This window comes from Patagioenas fasciata, chromosome 10 (assembly GCF_037038585.1).
Source record: "Patagioenas fasciata isolate bPatFas1 chromosome 10, bPatFas1.hap1, whole genome shotgun sequence".
NCBI classification, from domain to species: Eukaryota; Metazoa; Chordata; class Aves; order Columbiformes; family Columbidae; genus Patagioenas; species Patagioenas fasciata.
The window spans coordinates 11,177,595-11,190,045 of record NC_092529.1 but is presented as its reverse complement, the minus strand read 5'-3'; the positions used below and the strand labels follow the sequence as shown (position 1 = coordinate 11,190,045).

Here is a 12,451-nt window from a genome sequence, read left to right as displayed (position 1 = left end):
ACAACAGAGACGGTCTTTCACCAGCAGAGAAGGTATAAGCACATCTGGAGACTTCCTATTCTCTGAAGGTCCAGATGAGATATAACAAAGTTTGTTAACTTTGTATACTCCCAGTGACTTACAAAAATAGCAACAGTACTGTAAGTAACAACTTCCCCATGTTATTTTATGCCACTTGTGTATATTGTCCTACACTTCCAGGTTCTCACCTAGCACACTGTATTAGACATTTTTTAAAACCAAAAGTGAATTCCCTATTTCTTCTATTCATTAAGGAGATATGTTGAATGGCCTAAAAAATATTTGCTGCACAAGACAAAAAAATTAACAAAAAGTACTGATACATTTTGTTGTTTGCTGACTACATGCTCAAAACATATTCTAAAAATTAGTGGCATTAAGACTTTTAATTGCTCGCAAGTGAACTGTCAAAATCCCACTTTAACAGTACAGGTTAACAGAATTCTATAGCAAGTGTCGCTTATATTTTTTAAATATTTGCAGAAATTGATCATCACTACACACTGTGGAATTTAAAAATCAATATGAACAATTGATAACTGTAAATTTAATGAAGCATTTAGGTAAGTAACCAGGGCAGACTACCTGCTTTTATTATTATACATGTCAACAGTTTTTAAAAAGTAAAATATAAACAATAAAACAAACACAAGTGAAGCTAAAGAAAGTCAGTCTTCTTTTCACTGGGCATTTCTGTTGTTAGCAGAAATTACTGTAACTAAAAATAAATAAATAAATAAACACACACAAAAGCCATCAATATGACCTCTCTAATTTGAGATGACCTCTCCAATTGGAGCAAACAAGATTCAAGATGACAGTAAAGTCTGATTTATCATAAACAACGGAAAATAACGACGCTATGGATTTACAGCAACCCTGGAGTTGTTTCCAGTGCCGGCCCGCACCGCGCACACTGTAGCGCTCCATCGCTGACAGTGAAGCCCCCGGAGCCCGAACTCGCCGCCCCGCCCGGCCCGCGGGCCCCGCCGCTCGAACAGGTGCATCACCGACGCCCCCTAATGACACCGCACAGAACCATCCCCCTGCCCTAAACTCCATATAAACAAGATCACCACAAACCACAGATTAAAACGGAGAGAAAAAGGAGACGCACGCTTAAGTAGATTAAGGGCTAAGCGACTCGTTTTCCGATTATTTGTGCAATCAGGACCCGAGCGCAGGCCCCGAAAGTCTACTTTTGTTTGGCCGCGCGTTGCTTCGCCGGGGAAAAACTCGAGGAAATAACCCAAACCAAAACACACGCAGGCACATTCAGCGACGATGCGCTCTGCGGGCAGGGGCGGGCAGGCAGCACAGCCACTGCCCGCTCCCCCCCGCGAGCTGCCTCCCACAGCCCACAGGCTGAGCGGGGAGGGGAGCGCCCGTCCCTCCACCATCCCCCGCTCCCCACCTGCGGGGCAGCGGAGGAGACACCATCGCCGCCCCCGCTGAGACGAGCGGCGGCCGGAGCGGGGGGTTGGCATCCCCCCCACACTGCCAGCCCCCGGGGTCCGGCCGCTGCAGAGAGACGCGGGGCGGGGGAGGGAATGAGGCAGCACCTACCCACGCCGTATTTCTCCTCCTCGGTCGGACTCCACATGCTGCTGCGGCGGCAGCCGGCCACGGCCGCGGGTCCCCTGGGCAGAGCGAGGCGGGCGGGCGCCGCTCATGGAGCGGGGGCGGCTTCTCCTTCTCCTCCCCCCTCCTCAGCGGGGGCGCTGCTCCTTGGCCGCCGCGCCGGCCGCCCCCGCCTGTCACTCGGGCCGGGGCTGCACTGGGGGTCCTTTCGCCGTGCCGCGGGGCGGGGGGAGGTCGCCCCCCCGCCCGCGCGCGCGGGGGCAGCAACGGCCGCCGCTCTCCTCAGCGCCCCGCGGGCGCTCGCCGCCGACCCGGCGCCTCTCCTAACGCGGCCCCGGCGCCCCAGCGGGCTCCGGCCCTGCCGACGCGGCGGCCCCGCGGAGCTCGGCGACCCCCAGCCTCCTCCCGGCCGCCGCCGCTCCCGTCGTCGTCGCCACCGCCGAGAGACTCTGGCTGCCGCGCCCCCTCCCCCCCACCTCAGCGGAGCCCGGCGCGCATGCGCGGCTCGCGCCGCCTTCCCCCGCCCCGCGCGGCCGCACGAGGCGCGCGGGCGCGAGGCGCGGGGGCGGTGGTGCGTGGCCCGGGGCGGGAGGCGAGGGCGGCAGCCGGGGCCTGCGGGGACGCCGGGACAGCCCGGCCGTGGGTCCGGCGGCCCCGCCGCGCTGGACGGCACCGAGCGGCTCTGCCGCGGCACCCGGCGGGGCCGGGGAGCACCCGGATCAACACTGACCCCCTGCCCACTGTCACTCGGGCGGCTTCATGGGATTTCTCGCCTTCTGGGCGCCCCTGGGAGCATGCACTCAAACTTCATCCTCTAGTAGGTCAGGCTTCTGTATTTAATAAATAATAATAATAGGCTAAAATTCCTACAAGAAAACGGGAAAAGCAAATCCACACCGAGGAGGGCGGGCGGAAGAGGCACACCAGGACACACACTTAGCAATCCCAGTCCGCAGCAGACACCAGATACACCCGGGAACCAGCAGAACACAGGCTGGGACAAGAACCTGTTCTCAAAGCCAGAAAATCCAAAATCAGTGCAGGTGAAGGGAATAAAACTCTTATTTTTTCCCTTGTTACAACCCTTGCAGGTACATACCCACCTGTACACATCTGCTGCTCCACACCCAGGTGAGGTTCCTACTTTGAACCGTGTTGTCCAAACAGGACATTAAGATTTGTAGCTCACCTACTGCTTTTATGGAAAACTTTTCAAATTACTTTAAGAAGTGCAAATTAAAGAAAGCATACTTCAACTGTTCAATGAGTTATCAGTGCTTTATTTTAAATTTTTAAAAAATGGAGAAATAATAGATTTTTACTAAGTGTGCATTGGCAGCATTTAAGGCTGGTATTTGAGTAGTAAGAGAATCAGGAAATCCTGTCAGCACTCTAACTGGTGTCACCACCAGCTCCTAGTGACATCAAAATTTGCCTAATACTGTGATTTAATTTTTTTAAATTGATTTCCAAAGTTTCTAAGGAGCTGGCAAAATTTGTATGAGTTCCACAATGGACAGTTATCCAACATCTGAAATTGTTTTCAGAGTTCATCTTTGAGTTCATCCTTAATTTGCTGTACTTTCCATAAAAAGTAGAGCAAATTAAAATGTGAAACATGTAATTCAAAACTTTTCCTGTAACTGAATTTTTTATCACTGAAAATATTCTGCCAGATGAGCAATTTTTCTCCAGTCAGAGCCTTCCCAAAGCTAAAGGCAGAAAACAACACTTCTAATACAGCTTTTCATACAGCATTTTCGGAAACCTTTGTAAATAAATTACTCAATGTAAAGTTTTAGGATTACATTAAACTTTTTAATAATATAACTTCAGATGTACCCAACACTTTTTATAGAATATCTGTTCTATCATTATATAATAAAACAGAACGAAAGTCATCAATTTGCACTACAGAACTTAAGTTGCTGTGGAAACCTTCATTATTTTTTAACATGTGCAACTTATGTTTTGAGCACGGACAGCTTTCTATTTGTTTTGTTGTTGTTGTTTTGAGCTGTTGCTTTTCGCTTTCCTGTGCAGAGTGCAAACAGAAAGTATCCAATAAGTAAGCACATTTGTATATCCATTGATTGAGAAAAAACAACTTATTCATTCACACCTTAATTTATATTCACACTTAGGCATATATATTTACAATAGCTTCATTACTTTCCTTCCTGAGGTCCTCCTACAGCGTGCAGAAATAGCCTCCCGAAGGGACAAAACCTGACAAAGTCATTCAGTTGCATCTGTTAGAGATAGGCTGCCGCTGGGTTTGAGACTTGTTTGGTTTTTTTTTTTAATATATGTATATTTCAATAATAAATACCTCTTCATCTTGTACCAGTACTTTGGGAGCAGAAAACCTCTGTAGTGACAGGAATTGGTTAATTCTTCCAGCTCTCCGCCTCTTCATTCTACAGCCTCAGCACTTCATGGATTCTTCTTGCTGCCAAGTTGACCAGTAGTGAAATAGATACTTTTCCTGACTCAGAAAACACACAGCAGATTTTTTTTCTCAAAATACAACCATGTCTGAGTTCACTCTTCCCACTAAATAGGGAATGACGGTGAGTTTGGGAAGATAAGGCAAGAACTTTGTGAGGTTAGATAAACTCTGAGGAGGACATTGAAATAGTTGACAGAATGAGATCTGCAAGGAACTAATAGTATAGAAGAAATATTTTCTTTAAAGTGAACTAAGCCATTTATATTTCTTAATCATGGGCATAGAAACAATAGCATTAACAGGTACAGCTATACTGATGATAGATTACTTTTATTTGAAATAGAGTACATTGTTATGTATTTATTCCTAACACTGCTGCTGGTGATACCTGTTTTTGAACAGAGAGAGTCACTAGAGGGGCGTATGACCCACTTCAGAAAGAAAAAAAAAAGAAAGAAAAAACCCCAGTGTATTTTACTGTAGAGTCAATGAAATGCCAGTTTGCATAACTTAAAGTTACCAAATATATTTACACCTGTTCCTCTGATATATGCATTCACCAGTTTAATGAGTCTCCTATCACCTCTACATAAATACTGATTGCTTTAGTAAATATTCTTAGCTTAAGGGTAGCCTAGAGCAAACAGCTCACCCTGTAAAGGAAGCAGAGGCACTAATCTCCCAGGCAGCAAGTGGGTATTCAGGGTCAGCCCCATGTGAAAGAGACAGGCCAAAGCAAACAGCGACTCTTGCGCAGGGTTGCAAAACAACTATTTCTTCTGTCTTTTTTTTCTCTTAACAGAGCTCACTCCTGCTGGCTTCAATATCCAAACTACCCTGTAAAGCATGGGAAAAGTATAGCTGTATTATGCAAGCATGAACAAGACATTCTGAGGGTATATCCATCAGGTTGTTGGGTTTTGTTTGTTTGCTTTTTTCCCCCTGGAGTGGTTTTATTTCTCCTTATCATAAAGATTGCACATTTAAACCCACCACCATAAAATAGGAATCCAATGCCTATTTCGTTAGATTATTTAAATGGTTTTAAGGTTTTGTTAAGAAGCTTTAAAAATTAACTTCAGCGATCAAACTAAACTTTAAGATCTGCTGTAAAGGTCAGAGCTCCTACAAAAAAAGAACTTCTGTTGGTGGACATCAAGGGTCCCAAACACTAATGCTTTTCAGAGAAATGCGGCCTCCTTGTGCAGAACTCTTCCGAGCCGCCACTCTGAACCTTTGTCACTAAACTTCTGTGTTGTACTGTGTGGAAATAGTGGCAAATACATACTTCAAGACTTTATTTAATTGAACAAGACAAGTAAGAAGGAAAGCACTAATTACTTTAAATAACACTGTTAAAAGTTACTTAATGACCATTGTGTACAGGAGCTGTTATGTCAGAAGTACTGTGAGTTGCCAATGGTTAAGGTACTGAAAACTCAATTGTCCTTATCTAAACAGAATACACATTAATGTTTAAGACAGTATTAATTAAAATAGATTAGACAGTTTGTCTTATATCATACTATCTTGCCATAATATAGATGTGATCTGAAAGACAGCTAGCTAGGGAATGGAGAGATTTGACACACTTTCTTTTAAATAGATCAAGGGAACTGCACAATCCTTTTAAATTCTCTGCAAGGTACAATGGAAGGTCAGAGTGCAGAAAGCAGAGAGATCCTCAATACCTCCCTGCAAGCACAATTTTCTCAGTTACCTCAGCCTTAAGGTATCACGGAACTTATCACCCTCTTGCCCTCTCTTTCAGACAAGAGCATCCCCACACTTTACCCTTTCTCCCCATTCTCAGGGCTATAGATGCTGCTACTTCTACTTCTATCATTACTTCAAACCTCTGTTTTAGAAACATGGCCCGGAACCCCTGCTATCAGAAAAAAAAAAAAAAAAAAAAAAATCAGGGATTAATTTTAACTCTCTCTGACAGTCCATTTATATGAATAAGTTACCCCTTCTGCTGCACTTCAGATTCCAACTTTGTGTGTTTGTTTCTTCAAAGTTCATATTCTTTCCCTGTTAATAAGGTGGTTCTAGCCATTAAACAACTTCACTTTCCCATTAAATTATGAATTCCTCACCTTGCAGGGAGAAACAAAAGGATCCAGAGTAAATACACTCTATCACCATCTCCGTCAACCTCACAGGTCTTTTTGAAGCACCAAGCGTTTCTCCATTGTGCCTCAAAGTAAGGATTCACATCTCAAGAACTGAGCTATTCTTCCTTTGATAAAGTAATTGTCTGAAACTTTTAAGTGTGGTGTCTCAGCTTTTGATGTACAGATCCAAAATATCTTCAAAATATATGCACAAGGCCATATCATGGATTTTTTCCTGTGAAGAAAGGAGTAAACCATCACATTAGGAATCTAAATGCAGCAAATGACAGCAGTTTTTCCCTCTAAGGCATCACAGTGTCTATGCCCCACAACTTCATTTACCTAATTAATCTTTCATCAGGATGACTTCTGATTAGTGCTCAGGATTGGGGGAGGATTTTAAAGGCCATTATCTTAAGACTCCTTTTAAATTTTTTTTAATTCAGAATGAGCTCCTTATAAGCAAGTCTGCTCCCAACACTCAAGTTTCTCAAAGTGGCAGGAAAGGACAGCAGAGCCCTCTGTGCCAGGCAGCATTTCCAGCCTGCAGGTAAGTAGTTGCTCCATCTTCTGTTCTGCACTGAGTGCCTGAAGTAGAAGCTCATGATTAAAAGCAACCAACACACATTTAACTTTATCAGGTACAATGCAGAAAACATAACTCTCTGGTAACCCTAGGAACATCTCAGTTACAATAGTTCTATTGTTCCATTCCTTTAGCACCAACATTTTTCTTTCATGCAAAATCAAGTCAGGATAAAATATTCCAGTAGCTCCCCTGGTTTCGGAGTTTTCTTCTTCAGAGCAAAAGTAATCTGAAGTCATCAAGGGCAGAGCAAGAGGTAGTTTCAAATGCTGCCAGAACATTAGACATTTGGAGTTAAGTCTCACCTAAAAAAACCCCACAAAACCATCAACTAAGAACAAATAACACAACCTGCAGCTACAATTATAATGTTAAAAGTTACTTTTACTCTATTTGTAATATTGCTTGGAAACAAATTATAAAACGGGAAAAGACCAGGACTTGCATAATGACAAGTATGGATCAATGTTGTTATGCCAACATATGACACTTTGTAAGTTGATATGTTGCTTGTTTAGAAGGTATCTGGATTAAGTCAGGACAATTTTTTTTTTTTTTAGCACAAAAGTAAAGAATGGACTGACTAATGTTTTAATACCATTAGCATACATCAAGTACTATTACCAAAAATTCATAGTGCAGGTGGTAATTAGTCATCTGGACCTCTATTTAAAATAGATCACAGATTATGCTGAACAAATGTCTTCCTGATAATAAAGAAAGAGAGTATTTTGTTCTTCAATTAGTAAAAAAGGAAAAGAATCATTTGAGTCTTCATATTTCATAAATATGAAATTTGAGAAAAATACTATTGCATCCTCATTCTTGCTTATTCCTGACATTCTCACTACATTAAATTACCAAATAAAAGAGTGAGAAATCATAGAATGTTAATTAGCACCGTTGTGACAAATTGATACCTTTTCCTATTAATTTCTTTTAATGTTCAGGATATAAGAAACCCTACCAAAGTAATAATTAGCTCCTGTCTTATTTCTTGAAATCAGAGTTCAGAAACATTTGTGAACTCTTCTTGTGAGGGTGCTTTTTTTTGGCCTTTTTTTCATTTCTGGCCTTCTCATCAAATATTTATTTATTGTCTTGAAAGAGATCTCTTTGATGCCAAGAAATTTATGCTATTGAGATAAAACACCAGAGCACTGGTTTCATCACTCACAGAAATGCAACAGGGTTGCTATTCCAGAGGCTGATTTTTGCTATCACTTAATCAATCCCCAGCCAAGTCTCTATAAGTGAATGCAGAGTTTTGTTGTGGTTTTATTTCTTAAGTGCTCTCTCTAATGTTATTGCTTTGTTTCAGGGACAATTGAACACTGGTTCGCAGAAAACAATCTAACACACCTCCAGGGAATAGCGGCTTAGGACTAAACAGTTCTATATCCTTATTTACATACATCACGTTGCTCTGTGAAAAGGAAACTGAGCAGATGTGTTTCATTTTGAACTGGCCGAAAGGCCAAGGCAGGAATACCTTGTTGTTAGCGCGGTTTGGCTTCCTGCACAGCGCGTGTTCCACGTGTTGGTCACAGCAGCCTCGCACAGACCCGCTGCCCAGCCAGCGCCGCTCGCCCAGCACAGCCCGGGCTGCTGTCCATGGTGCTGCCGCCGCAGCTGTTACCAGGGTCCCGCTGTACCGGAGCGCTCCAAGGCTTCCTCTGTCGTACTTCACTTCTAGTCACCCTTCCTCAACCATTCACGCAAAGGACGTGAAGCCGCCTTTTGCCACCTCAGCATTTTGATGAAGAGAGAGGTGGTCGTGCTGGTCAGCCCTTAAACGCATATTATAAATGGGTCAAGGACAGGGAGAAGATCTCACACACTGGAAAATAATGAGGAAAAAAGCTAAATGATCACTCAGAAACCAGCTATGACCCAGGCAGTGTTTCAGCCACAGAAGTCTGAAGACTTAATTAAACGCATTCACACCTTCAAAGGGAAGGGAAGACCTAGAGAAGAGTTTGAAAAAGCTATTTCTTACAGGCATACTTTTACCTAGACAACGTACACAAAGGACAGATTCAGTTAGAAGACTTATTTTTCATGTATGATTTATAAATTATCCACTGTTGGATGGCTACAGCCACTGTAACCTTCCTACACAGGATAAACAAATTTACATATTTGTTTAGTAGAAGTGAACCCAGCAACCAATATAAAAATATAACACGCCTGTCAGGAAAAGTGCAAACATACACTGCAAACAGATTGCTCAACTAATTAAACCTGTTAGGATTATGAAGATAAAATTCAGATAATTTAAAAATAATTATTTTTTTCTCCCTATTGGTACTAGAGAAGGATCTCCAGGAATTAAGACTCCGCAAACAAATGTTTTACTGTTCAGAATCAGAATTCTGAATTCCACTACCTGAATTCCATAATTCTTATGAAATTATTACATTTTCCTGTTAATATGAAATATTTTCTTTCAGTGTCTGATACATCTCTTATTCCCTACTGCAGTTCAAAATATTGTTTTCTTCTCAAAATGCCTGACTGCATCAGCTTGAGTGGAACCCTGACGGCTGTTCCATGTCACCCTCTAGACAGGCTGCGTTCAGCAGAGATTTAACATTTCAAGCCACTGTCTGGAGAAGCAAATGGCAGGATATCTAGAGGACAGGTAATCTCTCACTAACACTAATTCTATTGCAACTTGGTAAAATCTGTTGTTCACCCACTAAAATAAATTTATGATTCCTAATGAGTGAGTCTGGAATCCATATTAATTGCTGCAGATTGCAAACTGCTCATTCTATCACAAATTCTGAAGTCAGTGGAAATATCTTTTATTAGACCAACTCACGTAACTTTGAGGGAAGAAACAGATACATTTTTGGTTGTACAAGCCACTGAAGAAATAATGTTATGAAAATTACTACCAGTGTGTATAAAGAGGCAAGGACTGGAATTTCTTAGACAAATATAACATTTTATAGTTGGAATTATGAAATACAACCTATCTCTAAAGAAGAAAACATAAAAAAATATAACTGATAAAAGAAAAACTAAAAGGAATATATAGCAATATGATGGAAGTGAAATATTTTACTGTGTGTGAGATTACTGAATAACTAATAATTAACCTGCACATCTAAGACATCATTTAAAAGAACCTGATGAAAACATCTAAGGAAAAATATAATGAAAAGTGATAAAAATAAATTACAGAAATAAAGTGCAGAAATACAGATGTACTGGTGTTATGAAACAAGGAAAGGATAGGTTAAAGAAATGTAAGTATCCTGGACAAAACAGAATTTGGCTGAGGTGAAATAATTTTGGGGAATGATAAGCAAACAAATGAATTTGCCCAAGATTTTCAAGAGCATTCTAGGATTCGATTTGATTAAAAAACTTGTAATTTTATTGCTTTTAGAAATTGTATCAATATAGGAACTAGCTTTCCAGAGCGAGACAGCAAAATAAATGTTCATTAGTGGCAGCATTCACATACTCATTAGTGTGAGAGCTGACAGATTTCTTTCCCAAATGTTTAGCAAATTCACATGAAGTGATACTATTGTGAATGTGATTTTGATTTGCAACGAGGACAGGACAGAAGAGTTGATCACAGAGCCTTGGAGTGAATGCACATAAGAAGATTCCATTTAAATTACATGGTAAACAAAGATTGGGCTCAATCTTGATTTTAGAAGAATCTTTGAGTAACTATGGTAACTATTTACTGAAAATAATTGGGCTGAAATTCTCATGAACTTGAGCATGAAGGTCTAGAATTCATTTAATTTGTAAATAGGTTACTATTTCTAAAACCCGAATATCAAGCAAGGAGACTTCAGTAAAAATGGGCTCCAAAGGAATAACCACCCCCAAAAAAGTTAATACTTCAAATGAAAAACCTAAAAGGGCTTTAAAAACTTATGAAGTTGGAAGAGATAGGTGCAACTTCCCAGGGTAAAATGTGAAGGGAGGAAGTCAGAACATGCGGAAATCAATTTGAACTAAATCATGGAAAGGATAATAAAACATTTTCTAGACCCGATTTTTTTAAAAAGGCAAAAAGTGGGATTGCAGCCTGATGTGGGGTGCAACCAAGGGGATAAAAAAGCAAGCACAGTACTAGGATGAAACAGGATAAATCTTTACATTGAAAACAGACCACTCAACTAAGCCTGAGTAAAAACTCTTAGTAAAAACCTTGGAGTACTTTATGTATTAATGTCACCCATCTTCCAGCAAGATTAATGTGAGTACAAAGAAAGACTATTAGAGCAATTAAGGAAATGGAAAATTTATCACATGAGAAGAGATGAAGCGAAGAAATTTTGCTTTGCAAAACAAAGAGAAGACACAGCTGCTGTTAGGAGACCACTGCCAGTCCAATGTTCACTAGAAAGACCATGTTGTAGAGCAAAAAGGTTTACTTTGCATTAGATTGCTATTGTAATAAAAGAAATATTTTATTCAGAGCATTTCCCGCCATTTTTTGATTAAATACATTTATCACCATTTTCTTTTGGAGGGAGGAAAAGTTACATATAATGTAACCATGATAAAAACATACAAGAAGAAATGTCAATCTGCCTCCCTTTTTGCTGCTGTAACCACATATATATTAGGTCCAGAGGCCAAAAGATGCACCTGGAATGTACATGAAGCAATTTGTATGGTAGTTGGCTTGTTCTTCCCAAACACAAATCACGACTGATGCAAGGAATACCCTCTTGCAGACATTTCAGAATACATTTAGCAGAATATTAGAAAACAACCCCAAGGCCAATATACCATCTACTGATCATAACCAGGAGCAGTTGTGAGTTTTTCATAATATTAGAAATATTATATTAGAGGTGATTCTATAGGGTGAACTACAAGAAATACGTTCATAGTAAGTTAGCTTGCTTACAGCAAAGACAGACAGACAGACAGGTTGAGGTACCTGAAGTTAAGAAGTCACATTTTAACATTTTATTCTAAATACATGTTTATGGGAACTGCAGCATAGGAAAGATTTGATTCAGAGGCCAACCAAGGCCATATAATTTACTCAAGCAAGCTATAAAATAGTGATGAATGCTACGCAGAGAACTTGGCATTCTGATGCTGTAAGACTCTTATGCTGTAAGATGCTCTGATGAAAGATTCTGATGCTGTAAGATGATATACTCTCAGAAATTACTTTCACTAATTCAAATCTTTACAATCTACAGATGCCTAATTTCTCTAGGATTATTTGCTGAAATATGAAAAAAAATTGTATTCACAGTGAACATGAATCATAGGAGGCTTCCCACTTAATGTCACATAAATGTGTGAGCTAAAATGCTTTTGGGACCAAAGTGCTACAATATTAAAAAATATAATGGTAATTGTCATTCCTAAACTAACACTGATGTGTATCCTGGGCATTATGGATCTATTAAAGACTAATACAACACTCTGAAGATTTGATTACTGTTACTAGCAGTAGTCCAGACAACTTGAATGAAGCAATCAGATGATGATCAGCTGCACAGCAAACCTCAGACTGTTACAGGTCTCGGTGAGAGCAACATGGAACTTGGAGTCAGATGAAAAGGAAAACAATTATTTCTAACTTATTTGCATTAATCTAATTTTACCGTGAAGTTTTGCATCCCTTTCATATTGTAACATACTGTGCCAACTTCTGACACTCATGCTTCCTCAAAAAGAAAACAGAAAAGATGC

At 40.7% G+C, this 12,451-nt stretch overlaps 1 protein-coding gene across 17 annotated transcripts in view; it reads right to left on the bottom strand.

Moving 5' to 3' along the window:
• The window catches only part of DOCK3 (dedicator of cytokinesis 3), a 193,368-nt gene extending 191,332 nt beyond the window's left edge, over positions 1 to 2,036 (bottom strand). For 9 of the 17 annotated variants that reach the window (XM_071813127.1, XM_071813128.1, XM_071813134.1 and 6 more), the window contains exon 1: positions 1,588 to 2,036. In XM_071813127.1, the coding sequence (XP_071669228.1) occupies positions 1,588 to 1,624 (37 nt within the window). In that variant the 5' untranslated portion in view covers positions 1,625 to 2,036. The remainder of the gene's footprint in view (positions 1 to 1,587) is intronic. The other 8 variants (XM_071813136.1, XM_071813139.1, XM_071813140.1 and 5 more) reach the window with 2 other exon arrangements.
• Between the last annotated feature and the right edge of the window lie 10,415 nt (positions 2,037 to 12,451).